Genomic DNA, 23325 nt, shown 5'->3' with positions numbered 1-23325 from the left:
AACTGCTTGCATCTCCAAAGCATTAATTTTCCACTCAGTCTCCGACAGTTTCCATTTGCCTGAAATAAGCCTTTTTTTTTTTTTTTCCTGTGTGAAGGAACCAAATCCCAAATCCAGCCCTTCAACACTAATAAACTTGGAGAGCTCCAATCTGCTCCATGCTGCCGGCTCGCCGGAGGTTTGCTGCTGCCAGCACTGGGGCCGGGGCTGGGGAAGAAGGAGTTAAAGGATTGCGTTGGAAGAGCAGCCCAGCTGCCTGCAGACGCTGAGATCTATCTCTTTCTTCACCAGTGTTCGATGGCTGGAGAAAGCCAGTTCCAAATTCAGATGCTGCTTTGTAGACCGAGGATGAAATTACACCCGACTGCCCTGATTCACCCTCTCGGAGAAAACCAGGACGAGCTGTCGTCGGGGCTGGGCAGGTGGGTGTTCATTTCTGTTTGCTGGTTTGGGGCTTTGTGGTCTGTGCCTTGCCCAGTTGTCCTTCCAGGCTGGTCACTCCGGGAGCTCCCCTCCCAGCCGGGGGACGGGGGCAGCCCAGACCCCGGTGATGGGCGCTGGTGGGGCAAGGGAGGGCTCTGTGCCCTGCGCCCCATCCCTCGCAGGTGGCTGGGCAGGGCTGGCTGCCTCTGCCGCGGGAACAACTCAGCCCACACTGGGCGGGACTGGGGAGTACTGGGAGCGCTGCCGCGGAGGGGTGGGCTGTGGGATCGGGACGGAGGGAGCGCAGGAGCACAGGGCTGGATGCGGCTGAGGTAGGTGCCTGCCTTCTTCCTAACTCCTCCTGCTTCCCAGGACTAACCCGCTCCAGTCCCGTGGGTGAGCGAGCGATGCTCGGAGCCGCTCCATCTCTCTGGGCACAGGCAGGAGGGGAGGTGGGCCGGGGGGCTCGGGGTGTTCTGGTTTAAGGAGGCAGGAGGACGAGCTGTGGCCACGCTGAGCCTTGCTGTGGCCCTCACGGTCGAGGGGGCTGCATCCCAGCTTGGGGTATGGCATCTCTGTGGAGCTGGTGGTGGCAGGGAGTGAGGAGCAGAAGCAGCCTGGTCTGCATCCCTGTCTGGGGTTTGCTCACCGGCAGCTCTGCCACATCAGTTGTTCCTGTCTGGCCCAAAGGGGTCTACAGGGGCTGTGGGCTTTCAATGAAGAAACAGCGGTGACTTCTGTTGTCTTTAAACGTGGCTGTTCCTGCCCCCCCTCCCGCAGAGCCCTCTCGCAGCCCAAGCAAGATCTCCGCTGGCTGTGAGCGCTGCAGGCGACCGAGCAGCACCTTCCCCCAGAATGATGGAAAACAGAGTGTTTATGTCATTTACGTTCTACAGCACGATCTTGATTTTAAAAATGTATGTCGTTGCCATCATTACGGGACAAGTGAGACTCAGAAAGAAGGTAAATTCCAGTTTCCTTTACCTTTTTGTCCCTTTCTGGCTTTTTCCTTGGGTTTCAGTGGGTTGTTTGCTGTTTTGTTTTTGTTGTTTTTTTTTTTAGTTCCTGTAAAGGTCGACAAAGTTTTCCCGAAGCAAGTTGAGTTTTCTTTGACTGAAGTTGAAAGGAAAACATGTTTTATAGCTGCGGCAGATAAATATCTCACTTCTCTTTGGCTCTTTTTGTTTATTTCTAAAATCTGTAGGTTGATGTTTATAATTTCTGAGTCCCAACCTAAATAGCAATTTCAGATCTAAAATGCCATGCAGGTGAGCTGCTTCTGGAAAAACACTGTTTACAGTTCATTTGCCGTGCCTGGAAGAAAAGGAAGGGGGGGGGAACAGTTTAGGAACAAATCATAGCAATGGTCCTTTTTCTTGCGATGTAGCAGAAAGCTTTGTGCTTTCGGAGACTGAATCGCTGTGAATGCTGCAGGAGAGCAGAAAGTCGTGGAGAATAAAAACAATAGCTGGAGGAAATGGTTCTTGGACATGGGGAAAAATATAGGGAGGACCGAGAGCTCTAGCCCCAGTCAGGAGATGGGGTTAACCAGACCTTTGGTTGCCCAAAACCCAAATTGAACTCATGACAAAACTCAGCTGTCTGTAAAATCTGTTTTTAAGTATTTGAGGAGTTTCTGACTGCATCAATGGACAGGGGGGGGGGGGGGGGGGGGGGGGGGGGGGGGCGGGGGCGGGAGAAGAGGGGGTAGATTTCTGCTTTCAGGTAAAACACAAAGATAGATATTCCTGTGCTGTACCATCATTTTAATGGATGATTTGCCTTCTTCCCTTGATTTGGCTTCTCCCCTTGTGTTTCTAAGTGATGCTCCAGCCCTGGGACAGTCTGAGTTTGTAACACTATTAAAGAAAGCACCAGGGTCCTTTCCAGGCTGCAAAGTGAAGCTGTTGCATGTAACCAGGTCCCTGAGGAACAGCTTCTGAGCATAGATGGGGAGCTTGTATAAACCATTTTTATTTGTAAGTTTATTAGTGTAGGATCCGATTCCCCCAGGGCTTGTTTCAGTCATACGGTACCACTGCCAAAAAAACAGCCAGGGAATATTCTTTCTCGGTAGGGTGAACTGATCTGTCAGTCTCGGTTATCTTTTGGATGCCACATTCAGTGTCTGCAAGCTCTGTGCCGGCAGGGATCACATTTGGTGGTTGGCAACATCCCCTTTCAGTGGGTTTCATGGGGATAAGTGGACTGGGATCAGGCTGGATCTCCCTTGAAGCCCACAGTTTGGGACCTGCTCGATGGGCAGAGTTGTTTTTCAGAAGATAAGGAAGGCCCCTTGGGAGGTGCAGGGTTTAACCCCCAGGACTGTGCACATGGAAATGCAGTTGCTGTTGAGTTTGGGAAGGATGGTGAGGAACTGGGGCTGAAAGGTCTCCTTGGGCAGGAAGAAATCCACCCCGGTCTTAAAGACTGGGGGCAAAGCTTCTGCCTGTAAAGTTCCTGAAAACATGATGAACACGTGTGTTATGGGGACTCTCTCTTGCAGGCGTTTGCAAACCCAGAGGACGCGCTGCGGAACGGGGGGCTGCAGTACTACCGGGAGGACCCCGACGTGGAGCGGTGCCGCAGGCGAGTACACGGCAGGGCTGGCATTCACTGGCAGCTGCTGGCAGAGAGGCAGTGGGAAGCTAAAGGGCTCATTAATTAAGTAATTACCTAGGCGGGTTGAATGCCTGGAGCTCAGCTGCAGGACCCTGAACACTGGGGCAGCTTAATATTTAATGGCAGCATGATGTGAGCTGGAGCAAGGACACGTGGAATAACACAGGTTTGGGGTTTGACTGACACCATTAAACTCCTTCCTAGAGCCTCAAGTTGCATCAGGGGAGGTTTAGATTGGATATTAGGAAAAATTGCTTTACTGAAAGAGTGGTCGGGTATTGGAACAGGCTGCCCAGGGAAGTGGTGGAGTCCCCATCCCTGGAGGGGTTCAAAGAACTTGTAGATGTGGCACTTTGGGACATGGTTTAGCAGGCATGGTGGTGTTGGGGTGACGATTAGACTTGATGTTAGAGGTCTTTTCCAACCTTAATGATTCTATGATTCAAAGTCCTTCAAACCCCTGAGGGCTTGTCCTGTACCCACACCCACAGGGTCCTCATGCCTTGCTCTGAAAGGACCCTGAACCCCCCCAGATCCCTGCACAGCTTGGACAGGACAACCAGGCCATGACTGGGAACTGCGTGACTGGTCCCAGTGCTGTATGCTGCCCTGTTTGGGGATCTGGGAAGAGGCTGGACACGATGGTAATAACTGTTGTCTCCCTAATTGGGCAAACCCTTATATCAGATACTCAGCCCAGGGTTTGCTTTGCCATCCTCCTTACCCAGAAGGTGCCCCAAGTGCTGGGCTGGGTTGCTGCGTGGGCTGGTGATGTGCAGGAAAGGGGCTGGAGCCGTGCCCTGCTGTTACTGAGCCCTCGTCTGCCAGCTCTGCTGCGGGTGGGGACCGCGTCTCTTGCCTCTCGCTGCCTGCAAGATTTGCTTTGAAAAATATCCAGTGCCACCTAATCCCCAGGGCTTCCGGAGGGAGGAGGCGGGAAGACAGGCTGTTCCCTTGCTAGGAAAGAGAAAATAATAGTAATAGTAATAATCATAATCCTATTTTGGTTAGTCAGAAAAGACAAACTTCCATAAAAAATAAATAACCGGAGCTGCAGCAAAGACCTGAGGAAGTCTGGGATCTGATTTGTGCAGTTAAAGCACTCAGGGTCCGTCCTCGCTAATCTGTTCACAGCCCTGGGGAAGACAAATTAAACCCAAGGTGTTTCCCCTGAACAAGGGTGATGTTGAGTTTTCTTCTTGGACGTTGCTGGGAGGGGAGCGGAGCCATGGCTGGGCTACTGGGGTCTGCGCAGGGCAGGGGCAGAGCAGGGGAGAGCAAGCGGCGGCCGGGAGGGAGATTTTCCCCTTACCCCCAGCTGCATCTCAGCTCTTTTCTTTCCTTTCTCCTCCCCATTCTTCTGTTTGTCCTTCCAACCCTGCTGAACCTCGAAGTCCTTGTGGGCTTGTTCAGATGGGGCTGTGGTGGGGCGAGGCGGTGGGTGTCCGGCACGGTGGACACCAGAGCAAGCCATGCTCATCACCGCAGTGCTGGGCTGTGGGAGGGGTTGGTGGTGGTACCCACAGAGGTGATTCTGGCTCGGGAAGGCAAGCGGGGCCCTGGGCTGGGAAGGGAAGGGGCTGTGAGCAGACAGACAGCAGCCCGCCTTTGTGTCTGGGAAGGGGCCGGCTCTGCCCAGGGACCATCTGGCTAGGTGGAGCAGAGGGCTTCCAGCAGCTCCCCACAGTGCTTCTGGGTTTGGCAGGGAATATGTCTCCTTCATGTCCGGGCTCTGAACAGCTCATCCCCACCGAGTCCTCCTGGCATCACTGCTACAACAGCAGGACTCATTTTAGTGTCTTTTCTAGGCCAATTCCTCCGTGCTGTCCCAAAATCACACCCAGAGTGCAGCTGAAATAGGGTTTCCAGGAGTGTCCTTGCCACATCCATCCCCGCCCTTGCTTGGGGACGTGGCCCTTAAGCTAGGGACTGCTCCTCATGGAGATGAAAGAGTAGGCAGGAGAAAGCCCCTTGCTCTCTTGCCTGTTATGGGTATAATGGGATGAGTAGCTCGTTTCTGGGCACAGCAGGCTGTGCACGCCTCTCATGCTCCGGCAAAGCCAGGGCTGGAAATGGCTTCGGTGCCATATTTACCTGCAGGTGCCCTGGTCCTGCTGAGCCGGGCTCTGGAGTGGGGAGGGGGCAGCGAGGGACGCCGGCGGGGGCTGGTGTTCAGCACATGGGTCATTCTCTGTGACCAGAGATGGGAACCAGCTGCTGGACCCAGAGCCTTCGCTCGTGTCCCCATCCCTGGGCACTGCAGTGAAGGGGAGGAGGTTGGGGCAAGCTGGATGATCAGAGCCCTTCCCCACGGCTCCTGCTCCATCTCCCAGCTCAGAGATCGATCCGGCCTGGGAGCAGTCACCCTCCAAAAAACCTGGGCACTTGGTGTTGAAAATTTCTGATGGAGAAGCTTTTGGCAAACCTTGGCCCGAAGAAATCAGCGTTTCCCAGTTCAAGAAAGATGAAGAGCTACTGGAGAGAGTCCAGCGGAGGGCTACAAGGATGGTGAGGGGACTGGAGCATCTCTTCTATGAAGAAAGGCTGAGGGAGCTGGGCTTGTTCAGCCTGAAGAAGAGAAGGCTGCGAGGGGACCTAATAAATGCTTATAAATATCTGAAGGGTGGGTGTCAGGAGGATGGGGCCAAGCTCTTTTCAGTGGTGCCCAGTGACAGGACAAGGGGCAATGGGCACAAACTGAAGCAGAGGAAGTTCCATCTGAACATGAGGAAGAACTTCTTCCCTTTGAGGGTGATGGAGCACTGGAACAGGCTGCCCAGGGAGGTCGTGGAGTCTCCTTCTCTGGAGATATTCAAGACCCGCCTGGACAAGGTCCTGTGTAGCCTGCTGTAAGTGACCCTGCTTCGGCAGGGGTGTTGGACTAGATGACCCACAGAGGTCCCTTCCAACCCCTACCATTCTGTGATTCTGTTTGGTGGGGCTGTTGCCAAGGCAGACACCAAGACATGTCTCGCGCCATAGACTTGGCTCCAGGGGCGGGAGAGGGGGCTTAAAACACAGCCCTCCTGCTTTTCCAAAGTCAGTTTTCAGCCGGGTCTATCCCAGCCCGTGTCTACACTACTGAGCTGTGGCTGAACATGCTAAAGCTTCCCAGCGACTTCTCAGGTTGTGCAGAAGAGCAGCACAGGCATCTTGGCCTTTGCTTCAGGGAAAAAACTGTTTATAGTTTTCCCTGGGCTTTATGAACGTTTAAATGTCCCACAGCACAGGAATGGGGAAGCAACAGCAGCTCCTATCAAGGCTTCATCTCTGTCTCTCAAACCTTCAGAGATAACAGGGAAAAGGCAAGTGACCCTTGTGCCTGGGTCACTCTCCAGCCCAGATCCATCCCCACCGACCAGGGCACGGCTGGAGAGTCCCCTCATCATGGCGTGGGGACGGGGCTCTGTGCTGCAGAAAGCAGCTCTTGCATCGCAAGGGAACAAAAGAAGGAGAGGCGGAGGCGGTGGGAGGGCGAGGACAGCCCCACTGCTTTGGGGAAAAGTTTCCCTCCTTCGAAGGACGGTGCCTGGGGGAGGAGGGACACAGCCGACACTCACGGCGCGATCCACTCCTGTTTTGGTAGTGGTGCGGTGCGGGTGGTGGCGGGTGATGCTGTGACACCCAGGCAGGTGCGTGTTCGGATGGGTTTGGTCCCGTCAGTGCCCATGTGTCGTCACATGGCCGCAGCGGTCCCTCCAGCCTGACTGCTGTGCAACTACGCAGATGCTGCTGGCACAGCATGGGGTGCAGGGGGTGCTTGGGGTGCTCCTCCCCACTCTCCAGTCCCCTTTGGATGCGCTTATGGAGAGGGGCGAAGCCACGAACCCTCCCGTCCTGGGTGTTTCTCGTCTGGAAACCACCTCGTTATTGTGTAACATGGCCGCATCTGGGGCCGTGCCGTGCTGGTGCAGCACCAGCTTTGAGCTTTTCGCAGCTTCGCAGGGTCTTCGGTTTGCTTTGTTTATTTAAAAGCTCTAGTGCTCACGCTGTCGTCCATCGTGGCAAAGGCAAGCTTCGGGAGCACAGCATCCCAAGGGAGAGACACTGGGTGTGAAATCCTGGTGTGTGTAGGGGGGATCTGACTCTTTTGGGGGCTGCGTCTGCCCCATCCAACGGAGGGGAGGGCCAGCAGCACCCAGGGATGGACACTCTGGCTGGAAGGGATGGGAAACGGCAGGGAAGCCTGGTGGGAAGGATCAACCTTATCTCCCTTTTCAGGGCCCACCGCAATGACATGGAGAACATCTTTCCCTTCCTCTTCCTCGGAGCCATCTACTCCCTTCTGGATCCCACTCCCGCAGTGGCCAGGATCCACTTCTTCATCTTCTGCGTGGGCCGCATCGTCCACACCATCGCCTACCTCCTGCAGCTGAAGGCGCCCATGCGCTCCGTGGCCTACAGCGTGGCACAGCTGCCCTGCTTCTCCATGGCTCTGCAGATCCTTCTGGCCACCACCCCATACTGGTAACACCCAACGGGACCGACCACCCAAACCCCCTCGTCCTGCGCTCTGCTGGTTTCTCTGGCTGGACCGGGTGGTGCGTGTGTGAGTGTGCATGTGTGCGTGTGGCCACGTGGTATATTGTCTGTGCACCAGGGATGCTTAGTGCAGCCTCGATAAAGTCCCCATGCTATTGAAACTGGGCAGGGGAGTCACCTGAGAGAAGGGGCACGTCTGGCCGTGGAGCAGGAAGGGGATGCAGAGGCAGGTTTCTCTTGCTCCTGCTAAGGGTGGGAGGGGGAAAGCACCCAGACTGCCGCTTGAGGAAGGGGTTCATTGAAGGAAAGAAGGTTTTCTGGCCCAACTGCCTTTGGAACTGGGAAGGGGAAGATGTGCCCTTTCCCCTTGGTCACGAATACCCCGTAAATCGGGAAGGGAAAATCATGAGCATCCCAGAAAATCTCTTGGTCAGCAGATGTGGGTGGTAGCAGAGGAGGGTTATAAAACAGCTGCCCTCCTCCTGCCCGGCCGTGTGGGTGTGTGGGGAGGAGGGGGTCCCTCAGGTTCTCTGTCCCATGAGGAGGAGGACAGGAGGCAGGTATCTGCCAGGCAGCGTAATGTGGAAGTTGCAATCTCAGAGGTGGTGCTGTGAAGCCGCCGAAGCGTTTGGTGCTTCCGGCACCACCTCATCTCGCACCACGGGACGCAGCTCCCTGCCAGGGAGCCTTGCTGCAGGCAGGAGCCTGCCTGTCCCACAGGACGCCCCGCAGCTGGCAGCTCCCGGCCAGAAGCAGCTGTGGCTTTTCCATCTCAGTCTCGTCGTGGCAAGATGCAGAGGGACATGCCTGGAGCAGCCGGCAGGAATCGCTTACCCCATAGAGAGCCGGACACAAAGCTCTGGGACTTCTGGAAAGACTGAGATGCTCACACAAAGCAAGGGGTTTGCAGTTTGCAGACAGAGCTTTCTCCCAGGGGCAGTATCTGCATTCACATGCCGCTGACGCCTGAAAGTGCTCCCAGGGCAGCAGACCAAATTTCTCCCCCTCTGTTTGTAGCCTTTCTCTGGCCGCAGAACAGCCCGTTGCTATTTGGGGAATGTGCCGTGTTTCCTGCTGTCCACTGCTGCCGAGCCGTGCGCAGCCTGGATTAGCCGGTGTTTGCAGAAAGCTCTGGAAATGAGCGGAGCGGCTTTGAACCTCCTGGCAGGAGGAGAATACCACTGCCCCGCGGTGTTGCCTGCGAGCCGTTGTGTTGGAGAGAAGAGGCTGGGAGCAGGGTACCGCAGGATGACAAACCCTCCTGAGCTCCTCTGCCGTGCAGCTGTCCCGGCATGCCAAGGGCTGGTCCAAGCAACAGCAGCACACGACGGAGCATCCCTACGGAGGACAGGGCAGGAGGAAAGGTGTTGCTGCTCAGCACCTTCTCTCTCCTCTAAAGACAGTGCAGAGTATTACTAAGATCACAGGGGGAAACCAGAATGAGCAGAAAATAAATTCCCCTTCCACCTGTTGTAAGCACTAAAGCTGTTCCCTTCACCCCGCTGTGCTTGGAGATGCTCTTCCCGACACGTCACTGAGCGCCTGCGTGCGCAAAGCACGGGGTGAAACACCCGCTCAGACTGATGCTCTGAGCCCTTCCCCAGCGTGGGTAGCAGCTTTGGTACCCATAACTCCTGACCCCGGCGCAGATGTGGCCTCAGGCCAAGCTCTTTGGTGAGGTTTGGAGCTGAGTGCTTTGCTCTCCCGCGGGGAACGCGGGGCCCGCTGCGTGCGGAAGGTGGGCAAGACTGCAGGTTCAGCAGCTTGCTCTTGGCCACTTCTCGTTTACACAGCCTCAACAGATGTCTGGCTAACACATACCTCTCTTAACAAGCCTTTCCTGCCTCACATGGTGCACGAGGTCCCGAAACCCTGTATGTTTTGCTGCTGCTGCACATGCATCCTGGTGGCAGGAAGCAAATATTCCCAATAAAAATAAATCATTGTGCTCTGATACATCCTTCCTTCGGGAGCAGCAGATGCAGCTGGGCAGCAGCTGGGTCCAGCCCCAGCAGGAGGGCTCCCCGGCTGCGAAGTGCTTTGCCATACCCCACTGCAGAGCCTGGAGTGCCCTGAGACTCCTAAAGAGATGTCCCTTTCCTTGGGGCCCACCTGCCCTGCAGAGAAAGCTCTTCTCCAGGTGTGCATTATTTGTGCTGATCCTTTAAATTCAGCAGAGCTGGGGCTTGTAAGGTATTTATGCTCAGTTTTTCTTCCTAGAGTAGCAGGTTGCTATAAAGCTTGGTGTTCCCCAACCCTCCTCCATCTCAGCTCCCCCAGAGCAAGCTAGGGGTATGAGGTGCTTTGTCCCAGCAAGTTTTCTTCACACCCTGCAGAGCCAAGCTGGTGCTTAAATCCTGGAGGGCTGGAGAAGTTCAGGTAAGATGTGGTTGCTCTAGTTTCTGTGCTTATGACTTGCAAAGGAGCTGCCTGTGTTTTTGAAGCTCAGCAGCCCTCTGCTTTAGCTGGTAGCTTGCTAGGAAGCAAAAGCCTCATTTCCCTGGTTTCCTCCTCTTTTCATGAACTGTTGGTGTTTGGGACGTGCTGCCCCATCAGTGTCTGTGTTAGCTGGTTGAGATGGACAAAATGGCTTCACTTGGTAGATTTTTCTTTCCCTCATGCTTTTTGCTTTCAAATAAGAAAGGCAGCAGCTTTATAAAATGGATTCTCTCCAATACGTGTTGCTTGGTTAGAGATGTAGCTGGGACTGAGATTTTTGGCATGGAAAGGAAGAAATGGGGCTGCAGAAGCCAGCTCCTTTAGCCTCTAAACTGCCTGTTCAGTGCCTGGGGCTGATGCCCTGCTCAGGGAAGCTGAGGTTACATGAAGAGCTCTGCTTTCTTCCTTTTTATGAAAAAAAAATAAACCCTGCTGTACTGGCTGCAGAGAAAATCTTGGGAACGTGAACTCTCCTGGCTCCAAGAAAACAAACAGAAAAAGCCCACAAGGCAAACTTCAGAGAGGTCCAACAATTGTGCTTATTTTGAAATGCTGCGGAGGTTTGTGGGACGCAGGACAGAGCCCGGCTCCCGGCTGCCCAGCCAGCCTGAGCCCCGTCAGGGCTCTCCCAGGACCCAGGCGGTCAGAGCCGCTGGCTCTCCCCCAGGCACAGCCGAGGGTGTTTGCTGCGTGCGGGGGGAGTGATGAGCTAAAACATCCCCTGCCTTTGCCCAAATAATATCTTAAAGCCCGGAGCTCCCACTGTCCTGCTCCAGTCTTGGCGCAGGGGGAGGATGAGCCCAGGGTCTCTCGCAGCTCCAGGGGAGCAGGGATGGTGGTTGCATCTACCAGCCTCTCCGTTTTGGTGCATGCGTTGTGTGTGCCAACGATGTGGTTCTCAAACCTGAAATGGTAACACTGCGAAACCCACCTGGGACCGCAGAACTGCGGAGTTCAGTGCTTAGATATTTGAATATGACTCACACTGCCAGTGTTATGTGTCTTCCCTCTGCCCTGCTGAGCCCAAGGTGTCTGGAGGTGGGGAAAAGCAAGCGGAGACCCAGCAAAAGCCGCTTCCCCTCCCATGCACTTCCAGCCACTCAGTCCTAGCCCTGAGCTTCAGACGTACCCCTTCCTCACCTGCCTGTGCTGCTTCCCGGGTCTCTCCTGTTCGTCCAGGCCTATCACAGAACGGTAGGGATTAGAAAGGACCTCTGGGAATCATCTAGTCCAACCCCCCTGACAAAGCAGGTTCACCTGTCCAGGCGGGGCTTGAATATCTCCAGAGAAGGAGACTCCACAACCTCCCTGGGCAGCCTGGGCCAGGGCTCCATCACCCTCAGAGGGAAGAAGTTCTTCCTCATGTTCAGATGGAACTTCCTCTGCTCCAGTTTGTGCCCGTTGCCCCTTGTCCTGTTGCTGGGCACCACTGGAAAGAGTCTGGCCCCATCCTGCTGACACCCACCCTGCAGATATTTATGGGCATTTCTAAGGTCCCCTCTCAGCCTTCTCTTCTTCAGGCTGAACAAGCCCAGCTCCCTCAGCCTTTCCTTGTAGGAGAGATGCTCCAGTCCCCTCATCATCCTTGTAGCCCTCCGCTGGGCTATCCCTCCCCCCCCCCCCCCCCCCTTGGGCACCTCTCCTGTGACACCAGTCTCTGTCTTCTCTGCGCTCCCCAGATCTCCGCTTGCCTCGAGCAGGCGCGGGGCTTTTCCTTCTGCTGCGTGGTTTTGCCACGCAAATCCCCTTATTCCTTAGGAGCAACTGGGATTCTCCGGGCTCGTAGGGAGAGGGGCAAGAGCCGGCCCTAAGGGCACGGACACCCCAGAAGCTCCCCCCCACCCCGAAAAGGTAGCGCTGCTTCCCTGCTCCCTTCCGGCATCCCCGGGGCGAAGGTCGCCCGAGGAGAGAGCTCCATCCGCCGGGTGCTCCGGAGCGGGGCTGCGGGACGGCCCCGGGTCGCGACACCGCTGCCAGGCGCGGGCGGGGGTCCCCGGCCCCGTGCTGGGGGGGGGGGGGGGGGGGGCGGGGGGCGGCTCCTCTCCGCACCTCCCGCGGGGCTGCAGCACCCTCGTGTGGCGGCGGCGCGAGCTGCGGGGGGACCCGTCAACCCCCACCCCGAGCAGGCAGAGGGGATGCTCTGCCTCCCTGCGATAACCCTGCCTTGGCCTTGTCGCACCCGCTCCGAAGGGAGCCTTTGCTTCTCCCTCCTTCCCCAACTGTCACCCCCCCAGCTGCTCAAAAGCTGCCCTGCTCCCGTGGGTTGCTCCCTTCGGGGCTTTGGGAAGAAGCAGCAGCGAGCAGAACATCAGCTGCAGGGGGGAGATGCTCCTTCCCGCACAATTTTGGGTGACCGTCGCGTCCCTCGGGGCAGGAGGTGACATGTGGCTGTCAGCTGCGCCCGTGTTTCTGCAGCGCACAGGAGGTGTCAGCAGGGCTCGCAGGGTCTCCGCGCCTTCCCGTTGCCACCCGAGGGAGAAGGGCTCGGTGCAGGGGCAGTGGGAGAGCAGGATGCGGTGACCGCTCGATGTCTGTGCGATTCATTCCGGATGGGGATAACCAGGCTGGCATCCTGGTGAGCTGGAAAATGTGAGCTCTGTTTTGTCTCGCTGCTGTGGCAGCCGATGCTGATGACAATACGAAATTGTTCTCATTAAAATATTGCGGGGGCAAACGTCAACTTTTCATCAGTCAGAAAGCCATGCGCAAGTGTTGGGCTGTGGGGTCAGAAACAAGGCAGGGGGTACGGGGAGGTCCTCCCATCTGCTGACACTCGCCTTTGGGAGCCGGCTGATTGAAAACCAACTGCTTCGAGGAAAGAAACACAATTTGCAAATAATGTTCTCTAAGCCTTCTGCCCCTCCACCTGAAGGTGTGGTGTATGGAGGGAGACCAGCTCGCCTGCAGAAATCGGTTCTGGTGCTGGATATGTCCGTGACAGGCTGCTTCCTAGAAGGAAAAATTTTCCCATGCTGGAAGAGGAGGAGAGGTAGCACAATGCCTCTGAGCTCCTCTTCGTTGGCAGCCATCCCCTGGGCGCATCCCTCCCCTGCGGAGTGCAGACCCTGCCAGGTGAGCTGCAGCTCTCCGTGCTTGTCTGTCTTCTGGTTTGCAGACCTCTCGGAAGCAGCCCATCGGCTCCTGGGAGCTGGCAGACCACGGGTTGAGACCTTCTGCTCTAGCGGGAGCTGAATTGAAGCTGGGACAGTTCAGGCAGGAAATAAGTGACATATTTCCAGCAGTTAACAATAATGAGTCACTGGAAGAATCTGCCCTGGGATCTGCAAGCTCTTCACTTCCAAGGGTCTTTTGACTTGGGACTGGGTGCTCTCCAAAGGGATGCTCTGCGTTGGCCTCGTGCTGAGGACATGAGGGTGCTGCTTGGGTGATATTGTCTGCCTGGGGCTAGGCAGGAGGTTGGACAAATTATCTTAATCATCTACAAGTCACTGAATGAATGAATAAATAGGTGGTCACAGAGCAGTAGTGGAGCAGTACAACAGGGGTGGTTAAGCTGCTGGTGAGTGGGACCGTGGCCGCTGGAGCGGGCCAGTATGGCGTTATGGGCTGCACATCCCACAGATCGGACCTGTAAATTGTGTGTGGGGTGCCCCGAGTCCCAGCGGCAGGTCATGGTTCTGGGCACTGAGAAAAGATCTCCGTGTCTGTCTGGAGTTGCCCACTGCCCCGGGATGGCACAAGGAGCTCTGTGGCTGCATGGTGGAGAATTCGTGCTCCTTTCAAGCCTTTCATGGTGTGGCTGCCCCCTGGTTTTCCTCCACTAGAACCAAAAACAGGGTGGAAAGACACAAAAGCTTAGGCAGTTAGCAGGCTTGGGGTGATGTCCAACACAGGGACTTGCTCCCCTTCTACTGGGTGCTGCACTGAAGTGCTGGGATGAAATGGGTTGAGCTTTGTTTCCCTCTGGGGAAAGCTGGGACGTGTTGCTGTAGGGGTCCTTCCTCAACCTTGCAGTCCCGTGGGGTCCATGTGTCACAGAGGCCACTGGTGATGGGGGGACGCAGGGGTTGCTGCTGGGAGGGAGCTGGTCCCACGGGCTCTTGTGGAGCTGAGCCCCTCTGGGTGCGTGGGAGGTAGCTGCAGACCCCCTGGCTGGGGGGGATTGGGGATGGCTTGGAGAGGAGGAGGTGGGGCAGATGTCCTCCAAGCAATACCATGGTAGCTGGCTCAAGAGGAGTCTGCTGCAATTCGGGAGATGAAGAGACGTAAAAGCAACAAGGCAAGCCTGGGGTGTCCCTTCCCCACCCCTGGAAGTCAGCAGGGCAGCAGCGTTCTGCACAGGCAGCCGAACCTCTGCCGTGTTGCACCCACACAGACCCACCCGCCATTAACTTCCCAACCCAAGTACGCTCTTTACCTTTGATCCCTGCAATACCTTGGGGTGATGGATTTCAGGCTGAGTTGTGCTGCAGGTTTCAAGACAGCCGTGAGGACACTTTCTGCCTTTTCTAATCATTTCCTAGCAATTCCTGCCACTTGTCTCGCTGCTTTTCAGTCTGGGTGTGTGCTGGGTGGTTTCCCTCGGGCGCATCTTCACACCTCTTGGCTTTGCGTTACCTCTGCTGCTTTGCAGCTCGGCACTGTGAGCTCCTAGAGCTCGTCTGCCTTTGGCTGCCCCAGGCTATTTGGTATCTCCTTTGCCTGACCACTGCTTCCCCCTGTTTTTGGGTGCTCTGTGCCTGCTCTGCAACTGTGGCCCTTTGCTCCCTGGGAAGCACTCTGCAATCCAAGACCTGATGGTTTATTCCTACCGTTTTGTTTCTGGTCTTTCAGCTAGTGCAGAATCTGACACTTCTGCTTGCTGCCTTTTAGCTCAGTTTCTGTAGACCTGGAGGTGAAAACGCCCAGGGAGCCACGTCCTTCTCTGGTCCCTGTGTGTGTGCTCCCCGGCGGTGGGCTCCTCGGGGGCTCTCCCCGGGAGTCATCCTGCTCACAGCACCCTGTACCGCTCACAGCACCCTGTACCGATCCCAGCTCCCTGCAAATCAGCTCAACCGCGAGGCTCTGCCGAGCCTGCAGTGAGGCCGGGCTGCCCTTCAGATCCTGTGTCGTCTCACCCCGTCAGCCTGGCTCTCTGCCCCATCAGCGCCCAGCCTGCAGCTCACCAGGTGAATGCCCTTCTTGGTGCACAGAACGGAGCCTGGCAGAGCTGGATTCATCTGGGCTTCCCGTGCTTGTGCTCCCCAGCCCTTACAGAGTCTGTGTGCCTGACAGCGGCATCTGTCTCAATGCCTGGATCTGCCTGCAGTGGTGGTGTAGGAGACAATCTCCTTGTTTCTCCACTGCCTCCAGTTCTCCAAGCTGGTCGCCTGTTGCCTCTTTCCAGCTCCCAGGGCTGTGCAATAACTTTCTGATGGTCTCTGCTGGGACCATTGAGTGCTTGTCCCAGGAGGACAGGACGTCTCTAACAGATGCTCATCCCTGATGTCTGTGGAGCATCAGGCAGTGTTTACAGGTTTCTACCCCCATTTGCGATGCAGTGTTTGACCTGACAACCTAGCAGCGAGGCGCTCTGCTGCCTGCTCCTGGCCGAATCCCACCTCAGCCCATTTTCTTGCTGCTGGGGGGAAATGCGGGTGCTGCTCTCAAGGCTGGGGGTATGGACTGGGGCTGGTGTTACATGAACTGCCTGAGGCAGACCCCATAAGCTCTGCCACTCCAAGTGGGATTTTGAAGGGGAAAAGCAAACCGAGCCCTCTTCCCTGACACCCCTACCTCAATAGCCCACAGTCATTATCCTGGAATGAAATAAGATGGATCTGGCAAGGCCCTGCAATTTGCTGTTATGCAGGGACCTTTGTTAGGCTGTTTTCTGTGCCCCGTGAGTTTCCACCATCTCTGCGCATCACCTCAAGGGTCCCCAAGCTGGAGGGTCCTAGCAGCTCTGCTGTGGGACTGTGGTCCCTCTGCCCTGTCTCAGCTCAAAGGGGCCTCGACATGCCTCCCCCCCCTTGCTCCTGCCCCTCTCCTGGGGCATGCGGACCACTTGCTCTCTGGGAGCCTGGGATGAAACCCAGGTCTCAGGGAGAAGCTGTGAGATGCCACCACCATGCAAGGAGAAGGTGGCCGGATCATGGCTCTTGTCCCCTCACCCAGGGCAGTTGGTCCCCTGCCCGTGCTGCTTGTCCAGGGCAGGTGGGCAAACTGCAGTGGCCGGTGAGGAAAGAGCCACATCCCCATCGCATGCATGGACACGTCTCTACTCAGTAAAATATTTATTCCTCCATTATTTCACAAGAGTTGTTTTTACAAAAACCTTACAAAAATTTCCAAAACACAGACATGCAGAAGAAAAAAAAAACACCCACCATGGATCTTGTTACAAGTAATTGAAATGTACAAATAAAAGGCGAGAGGGAGCTTAGATTACAATAATCCCTCTGTCCTGCTACCCCTCCATGGGTGCAATTTGTATCTCGTCTCGGTGAGGCTTCAGCGTTGACTGACAAGCTGCGATAAGCTGCCAACAGCATGGTGAAGGAGGAGCCCTAAGATTAGAAGTGAATGTTTTCAAATATATATATACATATAGATATTTAGTGAAGAAATATTTATTCCCTGCTTTTTTTAGGTTTACAGAAGTGGCATCTGCAAACTATTAAATGGGTTTATTTTCATTAATGCTCTCAAAGAGGCAGCGACATTTATATCCCTGTGGTTTCATCTTGTATAACCGAAAAAAGAGCCCCATGCTTTCCACGGGAATAGGACACCCCCAGCCCTCTCCTCCTGCCCCAAGCGATGTTTCTCATGGTGGGTGATTTGATCCACAGTGGATCAGCCTTCCCCCTCGGCCTGGCATGTCTCGGCTTTTGTCGGGTCTCTGTGCGGCGTCTCGCTGCGGTTTGGGCAGCCGTGTGCTCCCCTTCTGGCATGGCAACTGGGAGGGATGGAGCCTTGGAAATAGGAGTGGGGGGGCACAGGGTGGGTATTTAGGGTGACTTTGCTCCCTGGATGAGGTGGGAGATGTTGGTCAGGTTGTGCCCTCTCCCTGCCCGATGAGGAGGAGGATGTGGCTGCTCCCAGTTCAGGGGCTGCATTGGGTGGAGCAGAGACAGCTGGGGATGGAGGCAGGATGGAGGGGCTGGTTCACCCCCAGCCAGAGGACATCTGCTCCTCTCCTGGTTCTCCCATGAGGTCTCCAGCTCCAAGTGCTGGGTGAGTCCCCCAGGGCAGGCACTGCCTGGGGTGAAGCCGAGGGTCCTGGCGTCGCAGACACTGGGTAGCATGTGCATCTGCAGTGGGAGCCCCAGTGGCAAAGGGAGAAGATGCTCCTGGGAGCAGTGGGGACTCAGGTGGGCACCTGTGCAGTTGGGACACCTTCAGCCTTGGTGTCGCACACGGGAGGCTGTTTATCTGAAGGAAGCACCTTAGCAATTACTGTATTCGTCCTCAGATCTACCGCTACAGTCCCCAGCCGGCTAAGCCCTCCTAGGTGAGCAGGGCTGGTGCCTTCTCCGCCAAGGCCATCCATCTGAGCTGGTGGTGTCCCCGTGCTTGGCTGGTGGCTCTTTGTAGTGGGTAAGGAAAGGGTGGTCTGGTTTCTGGAGAGCTTTGTCCACAGGGTAAAACCTCCATCACTCTGGCTTGTCCCCCGCTGCTGCAGCGTTGGCAAGGGAAGGTGGAGGGTGCGTCTGCAGCTCAGATCCACAGGCGAAGGGCTGGGGTGGCGTAAGCCTTGGGCAAGGTTGCCTACCCTGTGTCCATCCCCCTGCACATCCCACCTTGCAACCTCATTAGGCTGCATGGCAGGGTGAGATGAGGGAGAAAACCATTTCCTTTCTACAAAACCAAAAAAGCCCACCCCCGCGGAGTTGCCAGCCCCAGATCCCCGCACACATCTGCAGAGCTGCCGACGGGGAGGCTGTGCCTCCGGAAGGCGAAGCCTGCTTTGCCGTTGGCATGAAGCGCTGGGAGCCGCCTACTCAGCTGAAACCCAACAGCTTTTTCCAATTTTCTCTTTCCCTGGGACGGTTCAATGACCTGGGGCTCTGCAGAATTGCTGGCAAACCCACCGAGGCAGGGCAGCGGTGCCTGCCTGGGGACCGGCGATGTTCCCAGCGGGTCACAGCAGAGCTCACAGGCTCCAAGTGAGTCTGTTGAGATGCTCCAGCCCTCCTTGCCCCTCTGGGAAGGGACAAAGCTTGATGCCATCGACACAGGCAGCTCCTAAATGCAGGCAGCGCGGTGCGGGGAGCTGGCTGGGACCAGCCGTGGCAGGGCTGAGCCGTCGGCTTCCCAAAGTCTTTCCCAAGCACCGTGGCTGGGGACGCACAAAGCGGCGAACACACGGGTCGGCGTCGGCATGCGCGGTTGAGCACCACATGTCACAGCCCGGCAAAAAGGGGGGCTCATGATCCTCCCACCGCCGCATGCTGTCCCTGTGGGAGGAGAAGACCCAATGACTCTTTGGCTCTCTGGGTGAGATACCCAAATTGGTCAAATCCAATAGTCCAAGATCCTTCCATGTTTGGAAGCAAATTCTTGTTCCCTTGGCAAGTCTGTTTGTCCTCGAAGAGCGCGTGGGGGGTATGTGTGTGTATATATAGCCTTTATTATAAGGGTGTGCGGAAAAGCAAGTTTCTAACCAAGTTTGCTCCATATGTGGCTATGATTATGTGCCACTTTGGCCTGGGACTGACTCTACCTTCAAAAGGGAAGAGGAGAGGAGAGGTGCTGAGACGTTGGATGAGTGGCATGTGGGTTGGGTGGGCAGCAGATTTGTCCTGGACTGGCACAGGAGCTCCACGCTGTATCCTGGATGAGGCCATGGGGCGGGCTTTGCCCTGGTCAGTTCACGGTTGGCACCTGGTTCTGATGGAGGCTGAACTCTTTGGCTTTGAGGCGCAGGCTGGCGATGCTGTTGGCCATGTTCACTCCTTGGGTGGGCGTCGCGGTCCCGCTGGAGCTGTAGGAGGGCACAGTGCTGCAGGGAGGGAGCAGGGGGGGAATGAGGCATGGCCCACGCAGGAGTCCCCGTGCCCCACGTGGTCCTGCTGGCTCCCAGGCCAGACTGGCCGTTCCCTCTTTGACATCTCCCACAAGAGCAGTCAAGGCTTCAGCATTTTTATGTGGCTGGATGTGTGTGGGAACCCCTTAAACTATGCACCAGGAGGTCTTGCCTTGAGCTTTTGGATGAGATGGCTGGATGCGGAGAGCTGGGAACCAGAAGGGACCCATGCCACCTCCCGTGCCGAGATGTGGGAAGGGTCAGCACGGGGCCAAGCGAATCCCTTGCGAGGACCAGCGCCCCTGCTCCAGCCCCAAAACGCATGGAGGCAGGGAAGCCTGATCCGCGGTGGGCAGGGGATGCTCAGACGGGGCTGAAATGGTTTCCCAAAGCAAAGCCTGATGAGCTCCTTTTGGCCTCATAAAACTCCCTGCGTCCTCAGCAGTGGCACAGGGCTGCACTCCCGCAGTGGTGCGACGGTCCCTAGGCAGCATGCCACATGGCCACCTCCTCCCCAGCTCCTCCAGCGCCTGCACCTACCTGTACGGGGAGGTGCTGGTCCAGGAGAGATACTCCGGGGTCAGTGCGGTGGGCCGTGGTGCCATGGGCTGCTCAATGGCTGCTTCTTGGCTATAGGATTTGAGGAGTGATGCCGATCTGTTGGCCAGCATTGCCCTCTCGTTACGGCGAAACTTGGCTCTCCGGTTCTGAAACCAGACCTGTGCGGGGAGGGAAGGTGGTCAGCAGGGGCCCGGCATGAGCAGGGATGTCCCAAGTATCCGTCCTACCGATCATGGTCACATGCAGGATGAAACAAGAGAGGGGACAGTCCCTGCTCCTGCCTGGGGACAAGGCAGAGGGTGTTGTTTTCTCCCACACAAACCTTTGCTCACCTGGACTCTCGCCTCGCTGAGGTTGACCCTTCTGGCAAGCTCCTCCCGCACGAAGGCGTCAGGGTAGTGCGTCCTCTCGAAGACCCTCTCCAGAGCCTGCAGCTGGCTGCTGTTGAAGGTGGTGCGGTTCCTCCTCTGCTTCTTCTTCCTCTTGGCTGCCCCGCGGCTCGGGCTCAGGCTCTCGCCTGTGGGGAAAGCGCAGAAGAGGCCACATGAGAACCCCACGTGTGACACCCCACAGACCCCACACAGGGACCCAGCTGGGCTTGAGCCCTCCCAGGGGTTCATACTGCCCTGCTCTGTGCCAGCCCTGCTCCCTGCAGGCAGATGGCACTCTGCGGGGAGCAGCATAGGTGCAACCCTGTGGTCTCCATGAGAATCAAAACCTGTTTCAGGACCTGCTGGGGCTCAGGGTTAAACCAAATGTTTGCAAAGACCTGTGGTGGTTTCACATCTGGCTAAAACCACCTGGACCTGATTTTGAACACCAGCCTCAGCGGACTCTGGGGCAGCACTTGACCCAGACTGCTGGGACTGCATCTCACAGCCACCCCCAACAGGGACATGTCCGCAGGGTGTCTTGGGCTTGGCTCTTGCTAAGGGTTTGGGTCAAGCTTTCATGGACAGCGATGGAAATTCGGCACCAAATAATTTCTGAGATGCGGGTCTCAGCTCCCACCTCCAGCATCCCCTGAAGCCCCAGCTGTGGCATGTCCCCAGGGTGACACAGGACTGCAGCCAAGCATCTGCTCATCCAACCCTGGTCTTCAGAGCTAGGAACGAACGCCACTGCGTCTCGCAGAGCTCGGCTTCCGCAGTGTTTATTTATGGCTTTGCTGGCTCATGGAAACATGAAGCTGAGGGTGTAGTTTGGTTTCTCAGTATTGATCTTGGGCTTTCAGCCAGGCTGAGATTAATCTCCTCTTTGTCACTAATATCATTGGATTTAGGCGAGTTTATGAAGTCTTTTTCTGAGGTACCCAGTCAGCTGCCTGCAAAGGCTTCGTGGGGAACGCGTCTCGCTGGCGTTCTCCTTATAGAGGTACTGGTTAATTATTCTTTCTGCTAATAAAGCATCTGGATCCAATCTGTACCTACTGGTGGGAAAGTATTTTGGAATTATTTGAAATGTTAATAGTTTTACGACATTCTGATTCATAGCAGGGTTATGTTGGGGTTTTCTGCTCTATATCATTGCAGAGGCCATGATGGCAGGAATTACCACTCCTGAATATGCTCAAGAAATAAATACTTGCTAATAAGCTATCTTGGTACTTATTAAATAGATGTGCAGTGGTTTCAGATGATACTTGAGAAAGTAACAAAATCTATTGGAAGGGATATTTATTCTCCTGCTTCAAGACACCACAAAGCTGTTGAGCAGGAGGAAGCTATGGGTTCCAAGATCTTTAAGGCCAGAAAAACCTTCTTGGACCTTAATTCTGAATAATTTAAGCCATGAATCTGCCACCAAGTTCTCCATCAAGTCTCTAAGGCCCCTTTGTGCCCAAGTGTATCACTCTCAAGGGCTGTCCCATCCTGAGAGGAGCCATGAGGATCAGAGGAACTCCAGTATCTGCCGGCAGGTTGTCCCTTGGACTAACCACCTTCTGCCCAAAGCAGGGTCCAAACTTAGAGCCACTGCAGAGTTTTCTTGCACCCTTCTCTGAAAATCATGCTTCTGGCTAATGCCACCAACAGCATCCCAATACCAAATGCAAGCCACGCCAGGGGATGTGGCAGAGGAGGAATGGTTAAATTTATTTCCGCTGCTGGCAGTGGCCTCCTGGAACAAGCAGATGGCTTCTCTGGTGCTTTGCTACAGTAAGGACCAGTGCCAGGGCCTGGGAGCGCTGCGTGCCTCCAACACCCTGTTGGGCTGGGAGGAGATGCAGGGATGTGGAGGTGGGACCTGGGCACCACCACCAGCCCCATTCCCCATCTCCCAGACATGTGCAGGGGTGCTGCATCGTTTTGACCATGATGGGGCCAAACTGCTGGGATCAGAGGGAGAGGATAGCATCCCTGGATGGGGAGGAAAAGGAGCTCCATCCACCTCCCAGGGCCTTGCTGCAGCCACCAGTATTTCTCTAGGTCTTTTATTGTGTTGCTGCACTTCGCCGTTCGTATTTAAAGGCTCACAAATAAAATTCTCCAGATTCCCTCCAGCCCTTGTTCCTGCAGCTTCAAATATTCTGCCAGTCTGTGCTTTCCAGTTGCCCCTTTTAGTTAAACTCCTTTTTTGGTCCTGTTTTCCTTCAGCGAGCTAACGAGCCGCTGGATTAAAATACATGAAGTCCAGCCATGGTTGTCCCCGAGTTTTCCGGGAGCCTGGGGCCAAAATGGGAACCATCAGGCTGGGAAGGAGCTACAGGATCTAAGAGGGTGAGAGATGTTTCCTTACGGGTTTATGGCCACACCATAGGGCTTCTGGGGAAATTATAGACCGGGGCTTTGTACAAAATGTGCCGTCACCAAGGGCACCCGCTGCCCCCCACCGAACTGGCAGTTTCAACAGAACCCTAATAAATGTATAAATAAAATTTATAAGCCCCCTTTGGTTTTGTCCTCGATTTAAAATCTGGCTCTAAGACTTTTCTGTAAGTGATGACTTCTCTCACCCACTCTAACTTGGCTGAGAGCAAGGAGAAGGAGAAAAGGTTTCTTAAATTAACTCTCAAACCCACTCGGTAGGATCTGGCCCCGTGTCTGGCTAGTTTCTGCCTCCCCCAGCCCATGGAGGCAAGAGCTGAAGGGCTGTGGGAGCCAGGCGGTGCCAAGCGATTCCTGTACGGGGCTGGTAGGCGTGCTGGGATGGAGATTCAGGACTAGAGCTGGGTCAGGATGCATCCGGGTGCCAGCAGTTCCTGGGTGGCTGGAGAGCTGCGAGCCCTGGGCAGTGCTTGGGTTGGGGCATTTTGTTCAGCCCCTTTTGCTGGTTTTAGTGGCAGGGCCTTCTCCTGCACCACGAAACCCTGTGGGATGCTCCAGGGAGCTTCTTGCAGGATGCTGGCAGCCAAAACCCCTTCCCCATCTACTCACACCTCCCCTAAAACACGCTGCACCTCGGTGTAGCTCAGAGCTCCCCAATCCCCCACAGAAACCTTTGCTTTCCAGCTCAATTCTCCGCTATGTTCATTTCCCCCCCTGTTTTCTACCCCATCTCCGTACCGCAGGGAGGCAGCTCCTCGCCCGGGGCGCCTGCCGGGGTCCTCTGCTCTGCTCAAGGATGAGCCTTGGTAAAGGATCTACATCTTTTCCCCATTAGCTCAGGCATCGCAAGCTTGTGGGACCAGATAAATGCCACCCTAATTGCTGGCAGCGTGCGCCTGACAGGTTTACAGCGTGCAAGGTCGGGCCGGATCGCTTCTATCAAAGATGCTTGAACAACCCCAAATCGGCTCTCCAGAAATGAGCATCGCCAAGAGCTCTGTGGCACCGGAGGAGGAACGGGGAAGGGAATGGGCTGGGTCCCCTGAAGACCCCCTGCCATGT

At 55.7% G+C, this 23325-nt stretch overlaps 2 protein-coding genes across 6 annotated transcripts in view; one reads left to right on the top strand and one right to left on the bottom strand.

Moving 5' to 3' along the window:
• The first annotated feature begins 332 nt into the window (after positions 1-332).
• PTGES (prostaglandin E synthase) overlaps positions 333-23325 on the top strand; it is a 24906-nt gene continuing 1913 nt past the window's right edge. The window contains exons 1-4 of one of the 4 annotated variants that reach the window (XM_075439117.1): positions 333-422; positions 1204-1386; positions 2930-3012; positions 7267-7512. In XM_075439117.1, coding sequence (XP_075295232.1) covers positions 1279-1386; positions 2930-3012; positions 7267-7512 — 437 coding nt within the window. In that variant the 5' untranslated portion in view covers positions 333-422; positions 1204-1278. Of the gene's footprint in view, positions 423-666; positions 756-1203; positions 1387-2929; positions 3013-7266; positions 11950-23325 lie in introns of those variants that run through there. The other 3 variants (XM_075439120.1, XM_075439121.1, XM_075439118.1) reach the window with 3 other exon arrangements.
• PRRX2 (paired related homeobox 2) overlaps positions 16215-23325 on the bottom strand; it is a 25279-nt gene continuing 18168 nt past the window's right edge. The window contains exons 2-4 of one of the 2 annotated variants that reach the window (XM_075439122.1): positions 19831-20015; positions 19478-19656; positions 16215-18913 (exon numbers count right to left, since the gene is read on the bottom strand). In XM_075439122.1, the coding sequence (XP_075295237.1) occupies positions 18778-18913; positions 19478-19656; positions 19831-20015 (500 nt within the window). In that variant the 3' untranslated portion in view covers positions 16215-18777. Of the gene's footprint in view, positions 18914-19477; positions 19657-19830; positions 20616-23325 lie in introns of those variants that run through there. The other variant, XM_075439123.1, reaches the window with a different exon arrangement.

This window comes from Opisthocomus hoazin, chromosome 19 (assembly GCF_030867145.1).
Source record: "Opisthocomus hoazin isolate bOpiHoa1 chromosome 19, bOpiHoa1.hap1, whole genome shotgun sequence".
Taxonomy (NCBI): domain Eukaryota; kingdom Metazoa; phylum Chordata; class Aves; order Opisthocomiformes; family Opisthocomidae; genus Opisthocomus; species Opisthocomus hoazin.
Note: the sequence above shows the minus strand (reverse complement) of the source record. Positions and strands in the feature narration are given on the sequence as shown.